The 25568-nt window shown below is 44.0% G+C and overlaps 1 protein-coding gene across 4 annotated transcripts in view; it reads right to left on the bottom strand.

Annotated features, from left to right (window-relative positions):
* Positions 1-11257: 11257 nt before the first annotated feature.
* Positions 11258-25568, bottom strand: part of rtn1a (reticulon 1a) — a 244232-nt gene continuing 229921 nt past the window's right edge. For all 4 annotated transcript variants that reach the window (XM_072568391.1, XM_072568392.1, XM_072568393.1 and 1 more), the window contains 4 exons: positions 23361-23430; positions 16122-16168; positions 15948-16006; positions 11258-11901 (listed from right to left, as the gene is read on the bottom strand). In XM_072568391.1, the coding sequence (XP_072424492.1) occupies positions 11859-11901; positions 15948-16006; positions 16122-16168; positions 23361-23430 (219 nt within the window). In that variant the 3' untranslated portion in view covers positions 11258-11858. The remainder of the gene's footprint in view (positions 11902-15947; positions 16007-16121; positions 16169-23360; positions 23431-25568) is intronic.

Genomic DNA, 25568 nt, shown 5'->3' with positions numbered 1-25568 from the left:
ACAAGCTGGATGTCAGGAAATGCAACAAGGAAACCAGAGCTAGCAACTGATTCAGCTCACTGCTTTCTCCAAATGACCATTCATGGTGTGCTGCATGGGCACTGGCCATATGCACTCCATGTCCACAGACATTGGAATCTGACATGTGCCAGCCTCAGAAAAGCCTTATGCCATAACTCTGATCCAATGACAGGATAATTCCGCACTTCAATGCCTTACCTTTGGCTGCACTGGTAACTGTCATTGTAATGCTACAGTGTGCATGCAGGCACCTGTACCCAGCTCCAGACTGACAGTGCTTGTCTGGGTTAGTGGTGCTGGAAGAGCACAGCAGTTCAGGCAGCATCCAACGAGCAGCGAAATCGACGTTTCGGAGGGCTTTTGCCCAAAACGTCGATTTCGCTGCTCGTTGGATGCTGCCTGAACTGCTGTGCTCTTCCAGCACCACTAATCCAGTATTTGCTTTCCAGCATCTGCAGTTATTGTTTTTACCTAGTGTTTGTCTGGGTGTACAATCGACTTTTAATGATGATGCAGGCACAAGTGTTACTGTGGTTTTTGTGGATATCTGTTGAGTAGTAAGTTGTTCCTAGAAGGGCGCATGGTAGGAGAAGCGAAAAATGGGCATGAGAGATGCCATAGACTCGGTAGGCAATTAATGAAGTGTGTTTGGTACATTGAAGAAATGTACTCAGCCTTGCAGCAAGAAGCCCATGAGAAAAGTTTAAGCAAAAACTGTAAAATTCGACCCATAAACCTGTTGATTTCTTCCCACCTCTCCTGAAGGTACTATTCGTTACTTCAGTCTGCTTCTATACATGCTGCAGGCTCCTGGTACTGAAGGATAACAGATGGACCTGAGAGAATATAATCTGGCTGTGGTGAAAAACAATCTGGAGAGCCACGGGGTCTTTTACTTAACAAGGAAAGAAACAGATGGAAACATTCTGGTGAAACATTTTGCAAGATCACATTCAGTGAAGGTTTTAGTGAGGTTTTAACTCCTTGTGCAGAAATGTAAAAGCAATGGTTTAGAACCAAATGGCAATAAAATGGTGATCATGACTATGTCTCTAAAATAAACCTAAAGCAGTTCTGAGAAACTCTACAATGTTTTATTTGGATATATAAATAAAAACATTTCTAAACTTCTAGGGAAAGTGTGTATAATAAGCTGCATTTTGCAAATCCATGTCAGTTATCAACATCTAGTGAAAATTCCTAGCCCACAAACGAGGATCAAAACATTTAACCCGTGGTCCATGTGTTTTTGGACTGAAAAAGCTATGGAATTTATTAACTAAAATTAATGTGTCAAAGGCTGTAGTAAAGCAGTCATTTAGACTTTGGATTTTCAGTTGCTATAGACTCATATTGATAGGTTTAAAAAAAAGAGATTTTAAAATTAACAGAAAATTATCATTGTGAATCATGCCAGTAACAAATTTCTGATGTACCCTTGTAGTAATGTGAATCTTGATTTTGTGTGGCCGTGATGGCAAGACTGAAATTGACAGCAAATTTGGGAGTCTATACGTGCACTGGATAGTTCAGAAATCCAGAAGTTGTGTCAGCGAATCGACACTACTTCAGCAGGACTGCTTCTGAGGTCCCTCAGCAATTTGTGAATTGATGAAAACATTCACTTTTTATTCTGTTAATCCTCATTGCAAAGTTCCTTAAAAGATTTGTATGTTATTGTATGAAGTGTAATTGTACGTTAACAGCAAAATGTCTAACCATTTCTATGCATCTGTGGCACTCAAAAACTTAGATCTGTTGAGTGTCAAACTTCTCTACAAAATTAAGAACTTCAGTTTAAAAAATATTTTTACTTCAAATGCAATCACAATCATTTACTTTATGACCTAAAAGTTTAAATTAAAAATGAAGGGTTGTCAGTGAGAGAATACTCCTGAGAAAATACTTCAATGTAATTAGTTGCAAATTCTACTTTCTAGGATTCATTCTTCTAAATGCCTGTAATTCCCTTGGATTTGGCAGTAGATTTAGATAACCATTGTGAATGGAGAAATCCAGCCCATAAAGATGACCAGACCTTTGTTTAGGCTGTTTTCTTGGATATCAGTCCAATTACTGTTACTTTGCTGTTGACCAGAAAATTCAGCCTATTATTACTTAAATGGTCTGTAAGTTCTTATTCCAGTCCTCTTATTCATGACTTCTGGAAGTACCAAATTATCTGGCTCAGTGGCAGAAAGATGCAGAGTAGCTTTTTTACATAATTATACAGGCACATCTCTGTACTTTTGAATGTGGACAACGTAAGTTCTCCAAAAAAGATTAGATCTCCTTTGAACTCTTTCTCACTACCTCTTGGCTGGTTACTAGCCAGATGGAGAAGCTGGTTTATTGGCTTTTGGGCAAGTTGGCCCAGAGGTCCAGGAAGATGGAGCATGGAGGAGGGGGCATAAAAGAAGAGCTGTTCAGTTTCTTGAGCACTGGTAAACCAGAATTGGAATTGTAACATTTGTAAGTTTAATATTTTTGGTATGTAGCTTCATTAGCATCTTCAAGTAACTGCTCCTTTTTTAAACACAATTCCTTATCCTGTTAAAACTAGAAGTGGACATCTGCAAGAACAGTCTTTGGATTCTTGGTTTTTACCTTTGGCCTAGATTTCTGCCATCATGGCAAAAATGGCTGAAGAATGTAAGTCCCTCCACCAAACATGGAAATTCCCATTTTTGCAGGGATCAAGAATTGGGTTGGGGAATCATTTTATGGCTAACCTGGTGCCACTATTTAAGAAAGGCGATAAGAAAAAGCCAGGGAAATATAGACCGGTGAGCCTGACATCGCTGGTCAGCACCGACGGGTTGGACCAAAGGGTCTGTTTCCGTGCTGTACATCTCTCTGACTCTATGGTTGTTGGAGTTCTGAAACAAAAACAGGAATCGCTGGCGAAATTGAGCATCAGGGGAAGAAAGCAGAGTTAATATTTTCAGTCCAGTGACTCTTCATCAGAATCATTTTAAAAAGGCAACTCTGCTGTTTAAATCGTCAACCATCTCACTGAAGTAGAGATTTTGGTAGCCTTGTAGAGTGAAATTTGAAGTGCACTGGTAAGAGCAGGTCTGAACTTTGGAGATTTGTTTGCAGAGCTAAAGTACATCTTGCCTGGCATATCTTTGGGGGAGAAAGGAGTCCTTTCATGGAAGCAACTGTCAAATGGCGTAGTCAAAGCAAGGTATAAAAAGCAACAAGAAAAACTGTCAACAATACCGGACAACTTGTGACTTACAAAGGGAGTTGTCAAAGCATTTAAAAGTCCTTCCCATTTATCTTTGAAAAAAATGTCAGGATTATTTTTTTAAAATTGATCACAATATCATTCTATAAACACAAGCCTGAAGACTTTCAATGACTGGATTAGTGCATGATTGACTTTAATAAACATCTGTTCTTCAACCATCATAGTAGGTAACTTGCCACTTTACAAGATCTATTGGCATTTGATTGGTTCCAAGGGAAGTTTACAAGAATGATCCCACGGATGAAGGGCTTGTCATCTGAGGAGCGGTTGAGGATTCTGGGTCTGTACGTGATGGAGTTTAGAAGGATGGGGTGGGGGTGGGGGGGGGGAGCTGGCTCTTCATTGATATGGGATTAAAAGGACAAGGTCATTAGCCAGTGACACTCAAGTTGACATCAAGGGTATAAAATCATGGAGGGTTTGGTGGAGGGGCATGTCTGTGCAAAGAGGGGCATAAGGTGACTTGGACAAGCGGGGTGCAGATCATAGGTTGACATAGGGGTACAGGCTGACTTGAATGGGGAATAGGAGAGTGTGTGTGCAGGATGAGAGGAAGGTTAAGTGCTGGAGGATGTGTCATCTTTTATTCTTTATTTTTGAATTTTGAACAGTGCTAAATTCACAAAGCAGCCTAGATTCTTCTGGGTCACTTGCCCTGACTTCTAATCCAGCCTGCCATCTCAGACCAAAAGTCCAATGACTCGGCAATCAGTTTTAAAGGTCAGGTTTGTAGAGATTGGACTTCTTCCATCTCTGCGCATCAAACCTTGGAAATGGTGACCCTAATCCATCCAGCTTCTGACTTTCTCCTGCCTGTCATGAAAGCTAAACATTTCACATAGGATGCACACAAGATCATAAATGGAATCTTCCTTCCAATGTTCCTCCCTCCCAAGAACACTATGTCAATCTAACTGGAAAGGAGAAATGTTTCTGGAGTAAGTTAGAAAAGCGTAATTCCCACAAGGAATGATTAACACTCATGATTGACAGGAGCAGGTAGCAGTTACGATGTTACACAGGAGCAGAAGTTAGCCATTTAGTTTGTTCTGCCATTCAATGAGGTCAGGGCTGGTCTGATAATCCTCGACTCCACGTTCCTGCCGTTTCCTCATAACCCTTCGCTCTCTTACTGATTAAAAATGTCTCTGTCAGCCTTGACTATACTTAATGGTCCAGCCTTTACAGCCCTCTGAAATAAAGAACTCCACCGAATCACCACTCTCACAGAAGAAAGTTCTCCACAAGTCCACTTTAAATGGGTGACCACCTTACTCCAAGACTAAGCGCTGTAGTCCTAGATTCTCCCACAATGGGAAACAACCTGTCTCCATATATCTTATCAAGGCCCTCCAGAATCCTGTACGTTTCAATAAGGTTTTCTCTCATTCTTCTAAATTCTGAGTATAAACCCAACTTACTCCGCCTCTTCATAAAAAGAACCTGTCTCCATACCCAGAAGAACCTCTCTGGACTTCCTCCATTGCTGGTATATCTTTCCTTAGATAAGGGAATCAAAATGCTTCACAATATTTCAGATGTGATTTCACTGATGTCTTGTACAGATTTGGGAAAATCTCCCTACTGATCCCTTTGAAATAAAGACAATATGCCATTCACCTTCTCTACTGTCCTCTAAACCTATATTGCCAGCTTTTGGTTATTTATGAATGAGGACTCCCAAATTACTCTGCTGTAGCCTTCTGCAGTCTTTCTTCACTTTAAATAATATTCAGTTCTCTACTCTTCCTACAAAAGTGCAGAGCTGCACATTTTCCAAAATTATATTGTTAATAGAATGATCTGAGATTTTCACTGATCTGAGATTTTAATACCATTGATTTTGACATCAGATGAGGCTTCCATTAGATACCAAGGAAAATCTCATTGATAATGCAACTATCATGAAGCATATGGAACCTGAATGTCATTTAGTCCCACTTTTGTATTGACTGCCTGCAGCATTTGCTCTGCCAGGTATAACTGTCAGGAAGTAAACAACACCTCAAAGATAAATTTCAAGAGCCTTTCCTTCATAGCCTAGGAGGTGCAAAGTGCTTCCATTAACCTTGCTACATGCAGTAAGTGCAGTCTGATCTTTGTCCTAAATGTCTCACCAGTTACTGCTTTCTACTGGAAAGTGCTGAGCAACTCAGTCATAGAGATATATAGCACAGAAATAGACCCTTTGAATAGGGACAGAGGCCCTATTCAATATGTATCTAACAGGTATGTGCTGAGGCAGAAAACTTGCTTGATGTCCTGCAAGCTATTCAAGTCTGGGTAGATAGTTCTGAAGGGGGGTGGGGAATTAGTATTATAATCTTTTCATAATTTTGGGTAACAGTGTACTGGGGAGTGGAGAGACCACTGTTTTATAAATGAATGAATGAACAAAACGTGGAAGCAGTAAATATAGAGCACTTGTGAGTGGATTAGTAAAATAGGACCCTAATACAAAAATAAACAAACTTATATCTCACAACACCATAGAATAAGAAGTTTTAAGGCGAATGACTCTCTGCATCACTAAAAACACACCATGTGGACCAAGCAGGCATTGTTAATTGCTAAACAAATTGAGTAAGCAGGGTAGAACCTTGGCAGATCACAGGATATTCAGGGCATGGGTTACAAGATAAACAAGTGACCACATAAGCAAATGGTACTATGTATTTGAATTTGACTAGTAGATAACTAATACAAAACAATCTGATGTAATCAAATGCCTTATTAATTGAACTCATTTAGATTAGATTACTTACAGTGTGGAAACAGGCCCTTCGGCCCAACAAGTCCACACTGACCCGCCAAAGCGCAACCCACCCAGACCCATTCCCCTACATATATCCCATCACCTAACACTATGGGCAATTTAGCATGGCCAATTCACCTAACCTGCACATCTTTGGATTGTAGGAGGAAACTGGAGCACCCGGAGGAAACCCACGCAGACACTGGGAGAATGTGCAAACTCCACACAGTCAGTCGCCTGAGGTGGGAATCGAACCCAGGTCTCTGGCGCTGTGAATCAGCAGTGCTAACCACTGTGCCACCGTGCTGCCCCAACTGTAAATTTGATGTAGTTAATTTGCAGACCTGATGGAATTAACTGCTTAGTAACTGGTTGTAATCATCGTTCTGTTGATTGACTTACGGACTTAATATTTTGATGTAAGAAGGTATAAAAGTAGTATCGTGCAGGCGTTTGACAGAGTGAGCGCGATCATCCTATGTGAAGATCTTCCTCTCCTTGCTGTAATTGATTACTGCTCGAATAAATTGCTGTTCCTGCTGAATTCCCGACACCTTCAAAGTCTTCTTGCCTCAGAGACCGGGGTCACTCCTACAATGCCGACCAGGTATCCTAAATAAATCTAGTCCCATTTGCCAGCATTTGGCTCATATCCTTCCAAACCCTTCCTATTCATATACTCATCCAGATGCCTTTTAGATGTTGTAATTGTACCAGCACCCCACCAATTCCTCTGGCAGCTCATTCCGTAAATGCACCAGCCTCTGGACAAAGAAGTTGCCCTTTAGGTCCTTTTTAAATCTTTCCCCTTTCACCTTAAACCTATGCCCTCTAGTTTTGGACTCCCCCACTCACGGGAAAATGCCTTGTCTATTTACCCTAACGCTCATGATTTTTTAAACCTCTATGAGTCTAACTGACTGAGAACATTCAAGTAAGAGCCTGTGATTGAAGTCTACTGGGCATCCAACTCAAAATTGTTTTCTGGATGAGTGGTGCTGGAAGACCATAGCAGTTCAGGCAGCATCCGAGGAGCAGTAAAATCGACGTTTCGGGTAAAAGCCCTTCATCAGGAATAAAGGCAGAGAGCCTGAAGCATGGAGAGATAAGCTAGAGGAGGGTGGGGGTGGGGAGAAAGTAGCATAGAGTACAATAGGTGAGTGGGGGAGGGGATGAAGGTGATAGGTCAGGGAGGAGGGTGGAGTGGATAGGTGGAAAAGAAGATAGGCAGGTAGGACAAGTCATGTGGACAGTGCTGAGCTGGAAGTTTGGAACTACGGTGAGGTGGGGGACGGGGAAATGAGGAAACTGTTGAAGTCCACATTGATACCCTGGGGTTAAAGTGTTCCGAGGCAGAAGATGAGGCGTTCTTCCTCCAGGCGACGGGTGGTGAGGGAGCGGTGGCAAAGGAGACCCAGGACCTCCATGTACTCGGCAGAGTAGGTGGGGTGAGGGGGGGGGGAAGTTGAAATGTTGGGCCACAGGGGGGTGTGGTTGATTGGTGCGGGTGTCCCGGAGATGTTCCCTAAAGCACTCTGGTAGGAGGCTTCCAGTCTCCCCAGTGTAGAGGAGACCACATCGGGAGCAACAGATACAATAAATGATAGTAGTGGATGTGCAAGTAAAAGTCTGATGGATGTGGAAGGCTCCTTTAGGGTCTTGGATGGAGGTGAGAGAGGAGGTGTGGGCGCAGGTTTTGCAGTTCCTGCGGTGGTAGGGGAAGGTGCCAGGATTGGAGGATGGGTTGTAGGGGGGCATGGACCTGACCTGGTAGTCACAGAGGGAACAGTCTGTGCGGAAGGCTGAAAGGGGTGGGGAGGGAAATATATCCCTGGTGGTGGGGTCTTTTTGGAGGTGGCGGAAATGTCGGCGGATGATTTGGTTTATGCGAAGGTTTGTAGGGTGGAAGGTAAGCACCAGGGGCGTTCTGTCCTTGTTACGGTTGGAGGGGTGGGGTCTGAGGGCGGAGGTGCGGGATGTGGACGAGATGCATTGGAGGGCATCTTTAACCACCTGGGAAGGGAAATTGCGGTCTCTAAAGAAGGAGGCCATCTGATGTGTTCTGTGGTGGAACTGGTCCTCCTGGGAACAGATACAGCGGAGGCGGAGGAGTTGGGAATACCGGATGGCATTTTTGCAAGAGATACGGTGGGAAGAGGTGAAATCCATGTAGCTGTGGGAATCGGTGGGTTTGTAAAAAATGTCAGTGTCAAATCGGTCGTCATTAATGGAGATGGAGAGGTCCAGGAAGGGGAGGGAGGTGTCAGAGATGGTCCAGGTAAATTTAAGGTCAGGGTGGAATGTGTTGGTGAAGTTGATGAATTGCTCAACCCCCTCGTGGGAGCACAAGGGGGCGCCAATGCAGTCATCAATGTAGCGGAGGAAGAGGTGGGGAGTGGTGCTGGTGTAATTATAGAAGATCGACTGTTCTACGTAGCCAACAAAGAGGCAGGCGTAGCTGGGGCCCATACGTGTACCCATGGCTACCCCTTTGGTCTGGAGGAAGTGGGAGGATTCGAAGGAGAAATTGTTAAGGGTGAGGACCTGTTCGGCCAAACGAATGAGTGTGTCGGTGGAAGGGTACTGTTGGGGACGTCGGGAGAGGAAAAAACAGAGGGCTTGGAGGCCCTGGTCATGGCGGATGGAGGTATAGAGGGATTGGATATCCATGGTGAAGATGAGGCGTTGGGGGCCGGGGAAACGGAAGTCTTGGAGGAGGTGGAGGGCGTGGGTGGTGTCTCGAACGTATGTGGGGAGTTCCTGGACTAGGGGGGGACAGGACAGTGTCGAGGTAGGTAGAGATGAATTCAGTGGGGCAGGAGCAAGCTGAGACAATGGATCGGCCATGGTGGTCAGGCTTGTGGATCTTGGGAAGGAGGTAGAAATGGGCAGTGCGGGGTTCCCGGACTATGAGGTTGGAAGCTGTGGGTGGGAGATCTCCTGGGGTGATGAGGTTCTGTATGGTTTGGCAGATGATGGTTTGGTGATGGGGTGTGGGGTCATGGTCGAGGGGGCGGTATGAAGAGGTGTCCTTGAGTTGGCGTTTGGCTTCAGCGGTGTAGAGGTCAGTGCGCCAGATACCACTGTGCCCCCTTTATCCGCTGGCTTGATGGTGAGGTTGGGATTGGAGCAGAGGGATTGGAGGGCTGCGCGTTGTGAGGGTGAGAGGTTGGAGTGGGGGAGGGGGGTAGACAGGTTGAGGCGGTTAATGTCCCGCGGTAGTTGGAAATGAAGAGGTCGAAGGCAGGTAATAGGCCAGCGCAGGGTGTCCAGGTGGATGCAGTGTGTTGGAGGTGGGTGAAGGGGTCCTCGGAAGGTAGGCGGGAGTCCTGATTGTGAAAGTAAGCTCGGAGGCAGAGGAAGAAGTGTTCGACGTCACGGCATGTATTAAATTCATTGATGCGTGGACGGAGGGGGATGAAGGTTCCCTTTACACCTCCGTCCGCCATGACCAGGGCCTCCAAGCCCTCTGTTTTTTTCCTCTCCCGACGTCCCCAACAGTACCCTTCCACCGACACACTCATTCGTTTGGCCGAACCGGTCCTTACCCTTAAAAATTTCTCTTTCGAATCCTCCCACTTCCTCCAGACCAAAGGGGTAGCCATGGGCACCCGTATGGGCCCCAGCTATGCCTGTCTCTTTGTTGGCTATGTAGAACAGTCGATCTTCCATAATTACACCGGAACCACTCCCCACCTCTTCCTCCACTACATTGATGACTGCATTGGCGCCACCTCGTGCTCCCGCGAGGAGGTTGAGCAATTCATCAACTTCACCAACACATTCCACCCTGACCTTAAATTTACCTGGACCATTTCTGACAACTCCCTCCCCTTCCTGGACCTCTCCATCTCCATTAATGACGACCGATTTGACACTGACATTTTTTACAAACCCATCGATTCCCACAGCTACCTGGATTACACCTCTTCCCACCCTACCTCTTGCAAAAATGCCATCCGGTATTCCCAATTCCTCCGCCTCCACCGTATCTGGTCCCAGGAGGACCAGTTCCACCACAGAACACACCAGATAGCCTCCTTCTTTGGAGACCGCAATTTCCCATCCCACGTGGTTAAAGATGCCCTCCAACGCATCTCGTCCATATCCCGCACCTCCGCCCTCAGACCCCACCCTCCGCCCACAGAACGCCCTGGTGCTTACCTTCCACCCTACAAACCTTCGCATAAACCAAATCATCCGCCGACATTTCCGCCACCTCCAAAAAGACCCCACCACCAGGGATATATTTCCCTCCCCACCCCTTTCAGCCTTCCGCACAGACTGTTCCCTCTGTGACTACCAGGTCAGGTCCACGCCCCCCTACAACCAATCCTCCAATCCTGGCACCTTCCCCTGCCACCGCAGGAACTGCAAAACCTGCGCCCACACCACCTCCCTCACCTCCATCCAAGGCCCTAAAGGAGCCTTCCACATCCAAAGTTTTACCTGCACATCCACTAATATCATTTATTGTATCCGTTGCTCCCTATGCGGTCTCCTCTACATTGTGGAGACGAGGCGCCTCCGAGCAGAGCGCTTTAGGGAACATCTCCAGGACACCCGCACCAATCAGCCACACCGCCCTGTGGCCCAACATTTCAACTCCCCTTCTCAATCTGCCGAGGACATGCAGGTCCTGGGTCTCCTTTTCCGCTGCTCCCTCACCACTAGATGCCTGGAGGAAGAATGCCTCATCTTCCACCTCGGAACACTTCAACCCCAGGGCCTCAATGTGGACTTCAACAGTTTCCTCATTTCCCCTTCCCCCACCTCATCGCAGGTCCAAACTTCCAGCTCAGCACTGTCCACATGACTTGTCCTGTCTGCCTATCTTTTTTTCCACCTATCCACTCCACCCTCTCCTCCCTGACCTATCACCTTCATCCCCTCCCCCACTCACCTATTGTACTCTATGCTACTTTCTCCCCACCCCCACCCTCCTCTAGCTTACTCTCCATGCTTCAGGCTCTCTGCCTTTATTCCTGATGAAGGGCTTTTGCCCGAAACGTCGATTTTACTGCTCCTCGGTTGCTGCTTGAACTGCTGTGCTCTTCCAGTACCACTAATTCAGAATCTGGTTTCCAGCATCTGCAGTCATTGTTTTTACCTAACTCAAAATTGTTGTCTATTCTCAGCAAGAATTAAAACCTGCACTTTAGCATCAAAGTTTCATCAAACAGAAATTGCAGTGAAATTGCCTGGGAAGAAAGAAAAGCCAGGACCCTGTTTCCATACTTTTTTAATAGTATGACAATAGTTCGAAAAACATGAGCGTTGTATTTCTTTAGTTTACAAAACCAAATGCCACAATTACAGTACATAATCCTCAGAACTTTTGTACTGGATAAACATCAAAACATCGATCCACTGTTCTATTGTTTTACTTAATAAAGCCAGACTGACTCAGTGACTTTGGAGCAATTAGACTATTGTAGAAGTGCACTAAAGCAGAAATGCCCTAGCCACAAGTAACATTAAAAGTTATAAGCACCGCCATTGCAGCAGAAAACACTAGAAAGTTAAATAGAATTAAGACTCTTAACGTCATGCATTTGTTTATAAGCAACACAAAAACACGGCTAATACAATAATTATTACTTGGTTCTCCTTACTATAGTGATCGACACAAGTGATTGCAGGTATTCTAATCATTTGGAAACAGCATGGGAAAAGGTCTGTCTCAGTGCTGCGTGTTTCTAAAACCATGATGCTGACAAATGGGACAACAACTCTCCAAGACAAGTCTGATTAATTTGAAGCATACAGAAAAGCTTCTGCTCCAGATGCCCTTTCTTGTGCCAACAGTCTCGCTTCACATTGCTCTTACTCAGTCTTTCGTTTTGCTCCTGGTATTTTGGCTTGAATCCTGAATAAAAGGAGAAAAGGCAGGGGGGAAAGGAATGGGTAAGTGAATTATATAACTTAAAAATAGTCAAATTGCTACAGTCATGAGATTTCTTACACAAGATGGTTTCCTAGAAGGCTGTCTCACCTTGGTTAACTCAGAACCCATTTCTATGTTTATAGTAAAACGATTAATATAAAACACTGGAAACATTTTCCAAGTTAGGTGGAAGAGTTTCTTTGGAGAGAGAAATCGAGTTAACATTTCAGGTTGACAGCCTTTCATCAGGACACAGTTTCTTCTAATTTTCTCTCCATTTAGATCCTGCTGGAGCTGCTGATACTTCCAATATTTCCTGCTTATATTAGCGATTTCCATTATCTGCAGCATTTTGCCCAACCTATACTACCATCATTACTTTTATCAGCACCTCAAAGCACTTTGCATACAGTCAAAGGAGGCAGTAAAAATGCAGCCAGATGTATCAGAGGTTAATCTTTAAAAATTAAAGAGAAAATTAGATGTATTGGAAGAAGTTTAAAACAGTGTGTGCAGAACTTTGTACTCTTCTACAGATGTTTGCAGATTTGGAGGGGTTGGTGGGTGGATGAAAAGGGGGATGATCCGTAAAGCTCTCTGGGTGTCTTCTGTCCAACCTGACTTGGTCATAATTTAACAGATGAGAACCTATAGTTCCCAATCTGTGCAGAATGACTTTTCTCTTAAAATAGATTGATTCTTAAAAACTATTTTTACAATTATTTTCCCCATTTATACTGCTGATTCATATGTCTTATTGTTTCTGTAACTACCAGTGACTTGTTCTATTTTAGTTCATTTAATGTACACATTGCAGGCAATGCCAGATTTGATTATCCATCCCCAATTCCTGAGGACAGTGGTTGAGAATCAACCACACTGCTGAGGATTTGGAGTCACGTATTGGCCAGACCTGGTGAGGATTTCCTTCCCTAAAGGACAGAAGTGAGTCTGAGCAGTTTTTAGGACAATGGTAATTTCATTGTTACTGTCACTGTGGCTAGCTTTCAATTTTAGATTTTATTGTCCCATTCTGCAGTCCAAGGAAATATTGTCCTTGTGAATGCAAGTTTCTTCTTCTGATATTTGAGTAGGCCCTACATTGAGGAGAGTACAAATTCTCCCTTGGTTGCCATTCAAGACTTGTTTTAAGCATTATTATTTTACAGAGAAGCTCATCTTGGGTAACAAGACTACCTGACCCACATTTTTATGCCATTGAATGTATAATGTCAAGGATTTAAATTTATAATATGATTTAATATACAGTAGTAACAGATTTATTATTCCTTTATGGGAGAAGAGAAATCCACACACAACTAACTATAAGGGTAGATTTCCTGAGGCCTTGTCTCTGGCTCTGTACCCAGCTTGCTGTAAAGCTGAACTCACAACAGAGCTACCTCTCATCACAAATCTAGTTTAATATCGGACTGCTCTAACTGTACTGCAGTGACTCCTGTGGAAAAACAAATAAAATAACATTTCTTTCATTCAACATGTAATATTTTGCTAGAACATCTGAGAATATTTCCTGAAAGGAATTCATGATGCACAAAAGAAAAACAAGAGTGGAAGAATGCACTCTGAACAAACAGGTAACAAGTCAATGCAAAAACTCCGCTTTTTTAAAAGAACAGCATTCTCACCACTGTAATGGAGTTAAGGGAATTATTGAGAGCATTTGTTTCATTGAACATCTCTCCTTAAAATGAGGTTGCTAGAGATTGCTTAACTATTTGAATTCAAGTGATTTTGAAATGATTTCAGCAACATTTAATTTCTCTCTATACCACCCTCTGATATGGCAGGCACAGGACATTATGGGATTTGAGGGGGCTACCATTCTCCTGTCAATTCTCCAATGGTGACTGGTAAAGAACTAACTACAAAGACAGGTAGATTATGAACTCCTTGTTTTACCTATATGTCAACTAATGTACAACCGTAGAAAAAAACATTTTAAGAAACGCCATGATTGTTAAAAGCTTAATGAAATTGAGAAGGATGATAAAGGAGGAAATACCACATTCACAGTCACAAAAGATATCACTTATGACTTTGGTAAGGGTTCTTTCAGTGCTGTGGTGAAGCAGAAATCTGCTTGAGAGATTGAGTTAGTTCTGCTATAATGTGGTAGTTCTGTTCTTGTGCAATCCTGTGTTGTAAGAAAATCGGATCATAGCAGCACCATTTAAATTAATGGAACATAGATCATAGATGGATCACAGAAGGGTCATAGAAAAGTACAGCGCAGCACAGGCCCTTCGACCCACAATGTTGTGTCAAGGATTAATCCTAATCTAAAATAATCTAACCTAGGCACCCCTTCATTCACTGCTGTCCATGTCTATGTCCAGCAGTTGTTTGAATGTCCCTAATGACTGTTCCCACCACCACTGCTGGTAACACATTCCATGCATTCACACCTTTCTGCATAAAGAACTTATCTCTGACATTCCCTCGATACCGCTGACATCCCCTCTATACCTTTCCCCAAACACCTTAAAATTATGACCCCTCATAGCAGTCAATCCTGTCCTGGAGAAAAGTCTCTGGCCATCGACTCTATCCATGCCTCTCATTACCTTGTATACCTTGATCAGGTCACCTCTCTTACTCCTGCTCTCCAGAGAGAAAAGTCCAAGCTTAGTCAACCTCTCTTCGTAAGATGAGCCCTCCAATCCAGGCAGTGTCCTGGTAAACCTTCTTTGCACCCTCTCCAAAGCCTCCGCATCTTTCCTATAATAGGGCGACCAGAACTGGACACAATATTCCAAGTGTGGTCTCACGAGGGTATTACAGAGCTGCAGTAAACCTCGCGGTTCTTAAACTCCTGTTAATGAAAGCCAAAACACCATAAGCTTTCTTAATAACCCTATCCACTTGGGGTGGCAACTTTGAGGGATCTATGCCCTTGAACACCAAGATCCTGCTGTTCCTCCACACTGTCAAGAATTCTATCTTTAATCCTATATTCAGCATTCAATTCGACCTTCCAAAATGCATCACTTTGCATTTATCCAGGTTGAACTCCATCTGCCATTTCTCAGCCCAGCTCTGCATCCTGTCAATGCCGCGCTGCAGCATGCTGTAGCCCTCGATACGATCAATGGTACCTCCAACTTTTGTGTCATTGGCAAATTTACTAACCCACCCAATCTCCTCATCCAAGTCATTTATAAAAACTACGCAGAGGTCCAAGAACAGAGCCTTGCAAGACACCACTCACCACTAACCTCCAGGCAGAATACTTTCCATCTACAACCACACTCTGCCTTCTTTCAGCCAACCAATTCTGAATTCAGATAGTCAAATCTCCCTGTATGCCATACCTCCTGACTTTATGAATTAGCCTACCATGGGGAACATTATCAACTGTCTTGCTGATGTCCATATACACCACATCCACTGCCTGACCTTCATCAAACTGTCTCATCACCTCCTCAAAGAACTCAATAAGATTTGTGAGGCATGACCTGCCCCTCACAGAGCCATTATGACTGCTTTTAAATCACACTCTGCTTTTCCAAATAGTCATAAATCCGATTCCTCAGTATTCTTTCCAAAACCTTGCTGATTACAGACGTAAGACTGACTGGTCTGTAATTGCCAGGGATTTCTCTAGTACCCTTCTTGAAAAGAAGAACAACATTCCGCCTCCCTCCAATCCTCCAGTACGGCTCCCATGGAGAGGGAGGAGGCAAGTATATTAGCCAGTGGCTTAGCAACCTCCTTTCTCACTTCCTGGAGCAACCTAGGATAAATCTGCTCTGTTTGGGTATGACAATGTTTTTTTTAAATGGGAAAAAGAAGAATCTAATCTAACCTGTGCAGAGAAAATTGTTTGCAACATTGGCAGCATAGGGAAAATTGTACAGTGTGCCTAGAATATTTTCAAATCTGCCAAAACTGTAATTTTATCTTCTTTCACATTTTGATTGCTGCATGTGGTTATTAGAAAAAGCTAATTTGGACATCCTGTTCCTCAGCTTCTGTAAAAGGAAGAGTTCTAATGTCAAACTTACTTTGCCACCACAGAATTAACATGGGTCCTCACCAGTCCCAAATACTGGTCGATTTGTGCCTGCATAGGTAACCATAAAACAATTATTAAAGTAAATATAGTAACTACTGTAGAACTTTAACATATATAGATTCTTATAGATTTTCCTGTACCTGAAAATTAATAAGGAATTTACCTGGTATTTCTCATATACAACAGGCAAGGTAAACATAGAAACGACAGCTGGAAGAGAACATCAACATATTAATTTGTGGCCCGAGAGTGACATACCCAACCTTACACAATTCCTCCTACAGAATATACAGCATCAAAGGTTTTTCTGAAACTTAAAGTCAAAGATTAAAATTGAGAGAATGAGAGAACAGAGTGATAGGACTCCTGTCATTAACAAGCAGAAAGCATGAAGATGTTACCATAAGCAGAATACAGACTGTAATTATGGAACTGAATAACAGAAGTACAAATCAGGCAAATCTGAAATTATATGCCAAACTAGAAAAGATTCACTTCAGGACCAGTTGACTTTTATCTCAATTAAAAAGAAACTAAGCAAATTCGGCTGGTTACAATTGGTGTTGAGAACTCCCCAAACTTAAAATGGATAAATGCGCAACATAATCACTGAAGTACAAGGGTGCTGTTTGGATCCTTTATCCGTACTACATTTGTCAATTTCGGTTGGGACAATAGGGAGAAGAACAGGAGGAGGGAAGGCTCATTTTTGCGATATCAGATAAGGATATTGTGAGGTCCCTACTTGATCAGACAGATACTCCAGAAAGAAATCTGAAATATGGTCACCTCATCAAGCTGATGTAAAACTGTTGTTCACCACTGAAACAAAGCCTATGGAATGTGGGATTAAACTGAGCAGATTTAGCTCAAGGATTGTCAGTTATCTGGTCAGGATAGGAGGCAGAACCAGAGAAAGACAGCATGTCCAGACAATCACCTGACAGGTTCCCTCCTTTCAGCAATGTTGCTCGATGCAGGGTCACTGTGCCAGCAGTTACTCATCTTGTATGTAGAGTCAATTAGGCCCACTCAGGGACTAAGTGGGTATGATTATGGCACCACCTGTACTTTACTGACTGTGGAGTTGTCCCCCAATAATGTTGGATTCTGGCAGTTAACCAAAGGTGACTGCAGGGTGAAAGGTCATTGGCACAGCAATAGCAATGGCCACAAGTCCTCTTCCTCCTCAGCACTTACGGCCTTAAAGCTCTGGCCCCAGATTGAGTTTTAAATCACTGTAGCAGTGCTCCCATTCAGAGGTGCCCTTGCATTTATCTCCAGTGAACATAGGCCTAATCTACTCACTCTCTCTTCACAGGACAATCCCATCATCCTAGTCATCAGACTGGTAAACCCTTATTGTATTCCATCCAAGGCAGCTTTATCTTTACTTCAGTAAAGAGACAACATCTGAATGTGGCATGACAGGTGTGATCTCAGCAAGGTACTGTATAATTGCTAAGGTAAAAACAATGACTGCAGATGCTGAAAACCAAATACTGGATTAGTGGTGCTGGAAGAGCACAGCAGTTCAGGCAGCATCCAACGAGCAGCGAAATCGACGTTTCGGGCAAAAGCCCTTCATCAGGAATAAAGGCAGTGAGCCTGAAGCGTGGAGAGATAAGCTAGAGGAGGGTGGGGGTGGGGAAAGAGTAGCATAGAGTACAATGGGTGAGTGGGGGAGGAGATGAAGGTGATAGGTCAAGGAGGAGAGGGTGGAGTGGATAGGTGGAAAAGAAGATAGGCATGTCGGACAAGTCAAGGAGACAGTAACTGAGCTGGAAGTTTGAAACTAGGATGAGGTGGGGGAAGGGGAAATGAGGAAACTGTTGAAGTCCACATTGATGCCCTGGGGTTGAAGTGTTCCGAGGCGGAAGATGAGGCGTTCTTCCTCCAGGCATCTGGTGGTGAGGGAGCGGAGGTGAAGGAGACCCAGGACCTCCATGTCCTCGGCAGAGTGGGAGGGGGAGTTGAAATGTTGGGCCACGGGGCGGTTTGGTTGATTGGTGCGGGTGTCTCGGAGATGTTCCCTAAAGCGCTCTGCTAGGAGGCGCCCAGTCTCCCCAATGTAGAGGAGACCACATCGGGAGCAACGGATACAATAAATGATATTGGTGGATGTGCAGGTGAAACTTTGATGGATGTGGAAGGCTCCTTTAGGGCCTTTGTTAGAGGTGAGGGAGGAGGTGTGGGCACAGGTTTTACAGTTCCTGCAGTGGCAGGGGAAAGTGCCAGAATGGGAGGGTGGGTCGTAGGGGGGTGTGGACCTGACCAGGTAGTCACGGAGGGAATGGTCTTTGCAGAAGGCGGAAAGTGGTGGGGAGGGAAATATATCCCTGGTGGTGGGGTCTTTTTGGAGGTGGCGGAAATGTCGGTGGATGATTTGGTTGATGCGAAGGTTTGTAGGGTGGAAGGTGAGCACCAGAGGCGTTCTGTCCTTGTTACGGTTAGAGGGGTGGGGTCTGAGGGCGGAGATGCGGGATGTGGACGAGATGCGTTGGAGGGCATCTTTAACCACGTGGGAAGGGAAATTGCAGTTTCTAAAGAAGGAGGCCATCTGGTGTGTCCTATGGTGGAACTGGTCCTCCTGGGAGCAGATACGGCGGAGGCGGAGAAATTGGGAATACGGGATGGCATTTTTGCAAGAGATAGGGTGGGAAGAGGTGTAATCCAGGTAGCTAAGGGAGTCAGTGGGTTTGTAAAAAATGTCAGTGTCAAGTCGGTCGTCACTAATGGAGATGGAGAGGTCCAGGAAGGGGAGGGAGGTATCAGAGATAGTCCAGGTAAATTTAAGGTCAGGGTGGAATATGTTGGTGAAGTTGATGAATTGCTCAACCTCCTCACGGGAGCACGAGGTGGCGCCAATGCAGTCATCAATGTAGCGGAGGAAGAGGTGGGGAGTGGTTCCGGTGTAATTACGGAAGATCAACTGTTCTACATAGCCAACAAAGAGACAGGCATAGCTGGGGCCCATACGTGTGCCCATGGCTACGCCTTTGGTCTGGAGGAAGTGGGAGGATTCAAAGGAGAAATTGTTAAGGGTGAAGACCAGTTCGGCCAAACGAATGAGAGTGTCGGTGGAAGGGTATTGTTGGGGACGTCTGGAGAGGAGAAAACGGAGGGCTTGGAGGCCCTGGTCATGACGAATGGAGGTGTAGAGGGATTGGATATCCATGGTGAAGATAAGGCGTTGGGGGCCGGGGAAACGGAAGTCTTGGAGGAGGTGGAGGGCGTGGGTGGTGTCTCAAACGTATATGGGGAGTTCCTGGACTAGGGGGGGGATAGGACAGTGTCGAGGTAGGTAGAGATGAGTTCAGTGGGGCAGGAGCATGCTGAGACAATGGGTCGGCCAGGGTGGTCAGGCTTGTGGATCTTGGGACGGAGGTAGAACTGGGCAGTGCGGGGTTTCCGGACTATGAAGTTGGAAGCTGTGGGTGGGAGATCTCCTGAGGTGATGAGGTTCTGTATGGTCTGGGAGATGATGGTTTGGTGATGGGGGGGGTGGGGTCATGGTCGAGGGAGCAGTAGGAAGAGGTGTCCTACTGCGTTTGGCTTCAGCGGTGTAGAGGTCAGTGCGCCAGACTACCACTGCGCCCCCTTTATCCGCTGGCTTGATGGTGAGGTTGGGATTGGAGCAGAGGGATTGGAGGGCTGCGCGTTGTGAGGGTGAGAGGTTGGAGTGGGGGAGGAGGGACGACAGGTTGAGGCGGTTAATGTCCCGGCAGCAGTTGGAAATGAAGAGGTTGAGGGCAGGTAATAGGCCAGCGCGGGGTGTCCAGCTGGATGCAGTGTGTTGGAGGTGGGCAAAGGGGTCCTCGAAAGGTGGGCGGGAGTCCTGATTGTGAAAGTAAGCTCGGAGGCTGAGGCGACGGAAGAATTGTTCGATGTCACGTCGTGTATAATTGCTACTCAGTTACTCTTTACTGTTAAGGTGGAAGGTAATTCAGACAGGTTACAAACCGCGAACCTTCACCTTCCTTTTGCAAACAACTTGGTGTGCCTTCTTCCTGTAATCCTTGAACTTCTTCCCATCATGCTTGACCATGCCATTAGGGATGTGAACATGCCACCTCTCCTTTCTAAGCTTATCCCCATTCCCAGTGAGATTCCTCCTCTGATCCTACTCCTTCCTGCATCATCCTTAGAGTGTCATTTGATTTCGTGACACGACTAATGATATCTTTAAATAATTCAACCTCAAACTGGCCTCTAACCCAACTGAATTAAATATCTCCTCATGGGACAGTGAAGAGGGTTACCTCAGATTACAAAAGGATCTTGACCAGATGGGCCAATGGCTGAGAAATGGCAGATGGAGTTTAATTCAGTTAAATGCGAGGTGCTGCATTTTGGGAAAGCAAATCTTAACAGGATTTATACACTTAATGGTAAGGTCCTAGGGAGTGTTGCTGAACAAAGAGACCTTGGAGTGCAGGTTCATAGCTCCTTGAAAGTGGAGTCACAGGTCGATAAGATAGTGAAGGTGGCGTTTGGTATGCTTTCCTTTATTGGTCAGAGTATTGAGTACAGGAGTTCTGCAGTCATGTTGCGGCTGTACAGGACATTGGTTAGGCCACTGTTGGAATATTGCGTGCAATCTGGTCTCCTTCCTATCGGAAAGATGTTGTGAAACTTGAAACGGTTCAGAAAAGATTTACAAGGATGTTGCCAGGGTTGGAGGATTTGAGATATAGGGACAGGCTGAATTGGCTGGGGCTGTTTTCCCTGGAGCATCGAAGGCTGAGGGGTGACCTTATAGAGGTTTACAAAATTATGAGGGGCATGGATAGGGTAAGTAGGCAAAGTCTTTTCCCTGGGGTCAGGGAGTCCAGAACTAGAGGGCATAGGTTTAGGGTGAGAGGGGAAAGACATAAAAGAGACCTACGGGACAACGTTTTCACACAGAGGGTGGTACGTGTATGGAATGAGCTGCCAGAGGAAGTGGTGGAGGCTGGTACAATTGCAACATTTAAAAGGCATTTGGATAGGTATATGATTAGGAAGGGTTTGGAGGGATATGGGCCAAGTGCTGGCAGGTGGGATTAGATTGGGTTGGGATATCTGGTTGGCATGATTGATTGGACCGAAGGGTCTGTTTCCATGCTGTACATCTCTATGACTGTGAACATTCTCTTTTACAGCTAGCACTGAGTTTCACTCTGCATCCAGCTTTGGACAGTACTGATTCTATCCTTAGGCCCCTCATTTTGTTTATCTTTATTGATTGCCTCCACAGTTCATGACCACATCCAAAACATCAAGCCCAATGCACTGCACACTTCCACTCTTGACCCCATGTGTGGTCTGAACCAGAAGCCTTGTCCAGTCTTCAACACTCCTGCACATTGGGCAGATGCAGCATTGGTTCATGAAAAGCCAGTGGGGCTTAAGTAATTTACTGGAAGTGTTTGAGGACATTACAAGCGTGCTGGATAATGGGAATCGGTGGATTCTCCTTACTTGAGAAAGGAGGTCCTGGCACTGAAGGGGTGGTAGGTGAGTTTCTGTAGGTTTATTTTGAAATCAAGAGGACTGGTTTATGAGGAGAGATTTAGAAGAATGAGGGGTAATCATATAGAAACATAAAATTATGAAGGGAATGGATAAGATATAAGCAGGGAGGTTGTATCCACTGGGAGATGAAACTAGATCTTTGTGGCATTGCCGCAAAAGAATGGGGAGCAGATTTAGATCTGAGCTCAGGAGGAACCTTTTCACACAAAGGGTTGTGAATCTGTGGCATTCCCTCCCCAATGAAGCAGTTGAGGCTGCGTTGTTGAATGTTTTTAAGGCAGATAGATTTCTGAACAGTAAAGGAATTAAGGGTTATGCTGAGCTGGTGGGTAAGTGGAGTTGAGTCCATGAAAAGATAAGCCATGATCTTACTGTGTGGCAGAGCAGGATTGTAGGGCCAGGTGGCCTACTCCTGCTCCTAGTTCTTCTGTTCTTATACCCGAAAGCCCTCAACATGCCTCACCCTTCACTTGCCCTTGCCATCCTGACTCTCCAGCTGAGGTGTCATTCTCTTGCTCCTCTCTCTTTTTGGATAAACGCTTACTTCAGACATAATTATTCAAAGCAAACTGGTGCACATCACATTTAAATGAACTAAAACTGGGTGTCACATGGTTACAATGAACTGCTAACTTAATCTTGAAGGTAGGACTTAATTTGAAGAAGTTCTAGATCATGAGGAATAATGCTATGCAAATATATTACAAGTAGGAAACCACCATAGGACAGTGTTGTAAGGCTCCACCTGCCACTTGCATGATTTTGAATTAGCCTTTCAGCCTGAAGCCACCAATATCATTTTTGAAGTAAAAACAGAAGTTGCTGGAAAAGCTCAGCAGATCTGGCAGCATCTGTGAAGAGAAATCAGAGTTAATGTCTTGGGTCCAGTGACGTTTCCTCAGATCTTTTACAGCAACTGCAGTTCTTTTGCTTTTTATTGTCATTTTTGAATTTCAGCTCTCGCTTAATTAACTCACCACGCCTGCCATGTTTCCTGCTTCTAATGAAGGATAACTTTGCTTTCCTAATTACTGCATGTGTACTGTGACTCATGCGATAGGGACACCCTCTGAATGTACACATTTTCCAGTCTGTCATCACTTAAAAAAAAGCAATTTCTATTTGTCCTATCACAGTGGATAATCCCATTGATTGGACAAAGTAAGCAAGTGATGAGATACAAAGGCTAATGCTAGACAGGGCTGAGGTGATGCTGCTGCCTTTTTGATTGGAGGCTACCATCGATCCTATTTGGTCACCTGCCCAAGTGTTGGTAGATGTGTGTAATGGAAATGGAGAAGAGTTCTAAACTGGTCCCATTGCCATTCATCAGGTGCCGGCTACTTCACTCGCATCTGCCCTGGGCATTCACCAGCTGAGCTTCCAGAGCACACAACTGTGCCAAGAGCTTTCTTGGCATAGTATAGAATAAGATTACACCGAGACAAGAAACAAAATCCATTTTGGTTGAATCAGTGAAGAGATCAATGTTCATAAAGGGTATTCTGCAAACCTGTTGGTTGGGGAATTATATTCAAAGAATTTATCAATGAGACTCTATTGCTGGCAAAACTCGATTTGCTGAGCTCATAGTTACAGGTGGGTAGATTGATCACTCCACAATTTTTCTACCTTCATTACCCATTCTGTTCCCAGAATACTTACATCTAATTTAAGAAGGTACTAATATGCAGCAACATCCTAACTTTTCTCAGTTACTTCAGCACTGTTGCACAAATATCTGTTTGAAACATCTACGACTAAGCTGGATAGATAAATTAAGGTTGACACAGACATGCATTGCTACTTTGCTCATAAACCTGGAAAATACACAGCAACAAAACTGATCAATTTTGTTTTGAGTTCTGTTTGAGAACATATTTACCCATAATCATCAAGGTCAAGCCATTGAAGATAGCTCCAACATAGGTCAACAGCCACATCAGTACTGCAAACTAAAATAAAACAGTTAAACATGAAATTCACACATAGAAACTCACTGTTTTGATGTGATGCATTCCATTTTAAAACATATGAACAACCCAAATGGCATCCAAGTATATCAAAAATTAATTGTCAAGTGCAAAGCAATCTATAAGTATTTAACAATCAGCAAATTCTATCCATTGATTGGTATTAAAACTTGTATAACTCGGTTTTTTTCTTTGGTTGCAGTGCTGTTCATTTTATCTTAATGAAGAGGTTTGCCAAATTCTTTTGTTGAATGTTTGAAAAATTTGAAATTATAGTATTGTTACTAATATCCTGGGGACTACCAATGGTTGGAAACTAAACTGGAGCATTCATATAAATATTGTAGCTGCTGGAAAAGCAGATCAGAGACGGAGAATTCAGCTACGAGTAACTTACCCTCTGTCTCCTCAATCCTCCAATGCCCTAACCACCTGCTGTGTAACAAAAGATTTTTTCCTCACATTATCATTACTTTGCTTACACATAACTTTAAATCTATGCCTGTTGAAATTTGCTCTTGGACCCTTGCTTTTAGTCAACCCTCCTAACGTGCTTTTGTTTAAAATAGACAAAAAAAGAGAGAACGATGGAATAGGCATTATTTTTATTACCTCCTCACTTCTTGGTGTTAATTACTTTAAAATATCACATTACAAGGGTACATGTTTATAGAATTTCTAATAGAGTAAAAAGTAAAAATTGTATTTTTAATGCAATATTTTGATTGCTAAGTCTTTACGGGTAAATGGATTGTACTAATTATAATTTGTGGTGCAATCAAGGATGATTCTGTCCTAATCCATGGAGAAAAAGCAATAAACTATCAATCAAAAGGATGTGTGAAATGGCCTAGCCAAAAGGTGTATGTCAAACACTGCAGTCTGTCTAGGATTGTGAAAAGATTGGTTCAACTGGATGATTCCTGGCTCAGACTGCATTTCAATGAAGGGGTTTTCTTTCTACAAATAATTTTACAAGCATAAATAACCAGTTTGTTTTATACTGGGCTGCTTAGCTTTGTCAGGAATTTTGCTGGATGAATACAAGTGGAAAACTAAGCTCAGAATTATAGGTGTTGCAGGAAACACAATTGTGATTTTTGAGAGTACGTTTTTCAATTTATCCTTGTTGATACCTGCACTCTATTTTCTATATCATTGGATGCATTTTTAAGTGTCAGAACAAGTCATTTAAAATTTGAAATTCTGTCATGGGTTCATCTCCTTAAACATTCTGTGCATAATGTGCAGGAAGGATAGATTTGAAGCTTAAATTTTCAAAAAATATGTATACTGTAAGTTCACAGCTCCATCCGGCACCAATTGTGACTTATTTCTGTTTGTTTACATTTAGTTTCAAGGTGCTTCGACCATAACCTTGTAATTATACCTCACAGGAAAGTACTCCTTGTATCTAATTGGTTTGCTTCTCTAAGTCAACTATGACTTTTCACATGAATTTCTGATAAAATATCTTTGGCCTGAAATATTAGGCAGAATTTTCAAAATTCCTGCAGTGGTGGCTGGGAGAGAGGGGCTTGGAAAATAGTAATGGTCAAGATGGTCCCCTGATGCAGTGCAGCCAGTCAATCGGGGGTTCTATTATGATTGATTCTTCAGATCCCTAACGGACGAGGCTGCAGGCAGGGAAGAATTAACCCTTAGGCCCAAAGGGTTATGTGAAGAAGCTTGTCTGCTTGGTGCCTATGGTTTCTATTTTTGGAAAGACTCCAGTAGATCTGCTCTTGGCCTTCCACACGATTCCGCTCCTTTCCTGCTGAGGTTGTCAGGGCTCCAGGTTCAATTGTCCATTGACTGGACCAGGAACAGGAGCAGTGGAAATCCGCCCATTGTCCTTAACCTATAGGCAGCCAATTAGGTAGTTGCCCTGGGGAAAGTTGCTGAACTTGTCCAGCTGCTGGCATGTTTATGCTCAAGAACCCTGGTTTCATCCTGAATCCAGCGGTAAAATTCTGTTAGATCATCTGAGTATTTTCAGCAATTTTTGGTTTTGTTTCAGCTTTTCAGCATCCACAGTATTTTGATTTTGCCACTCAACCACTGAATTGGCTTCAGGTCTCTGAATTAGACAGTGTCAAATGTAATGCTAACTGCCCATG

This window comes from Chiloscyllium punctatum, chromosome 4 (assembly GCF_047496795.1).
Source record: "Chiloscyllium punctatum isolate Juve2018m chromosome 4, sChiPun1.3, whole genome shotgun sequence".
Classification (NCBI taxonomy): domain Eukaryota; kingdom Metazoa; phylum Chordata; class Chondrichthyes; order Orectolobiformes; family Hemiscylliidae; genus Chiloscyllium; species Chiloscyllium punctatum.
This window is presented reverse-complemented; position numbering and strand designations above follow the sequence as displayed.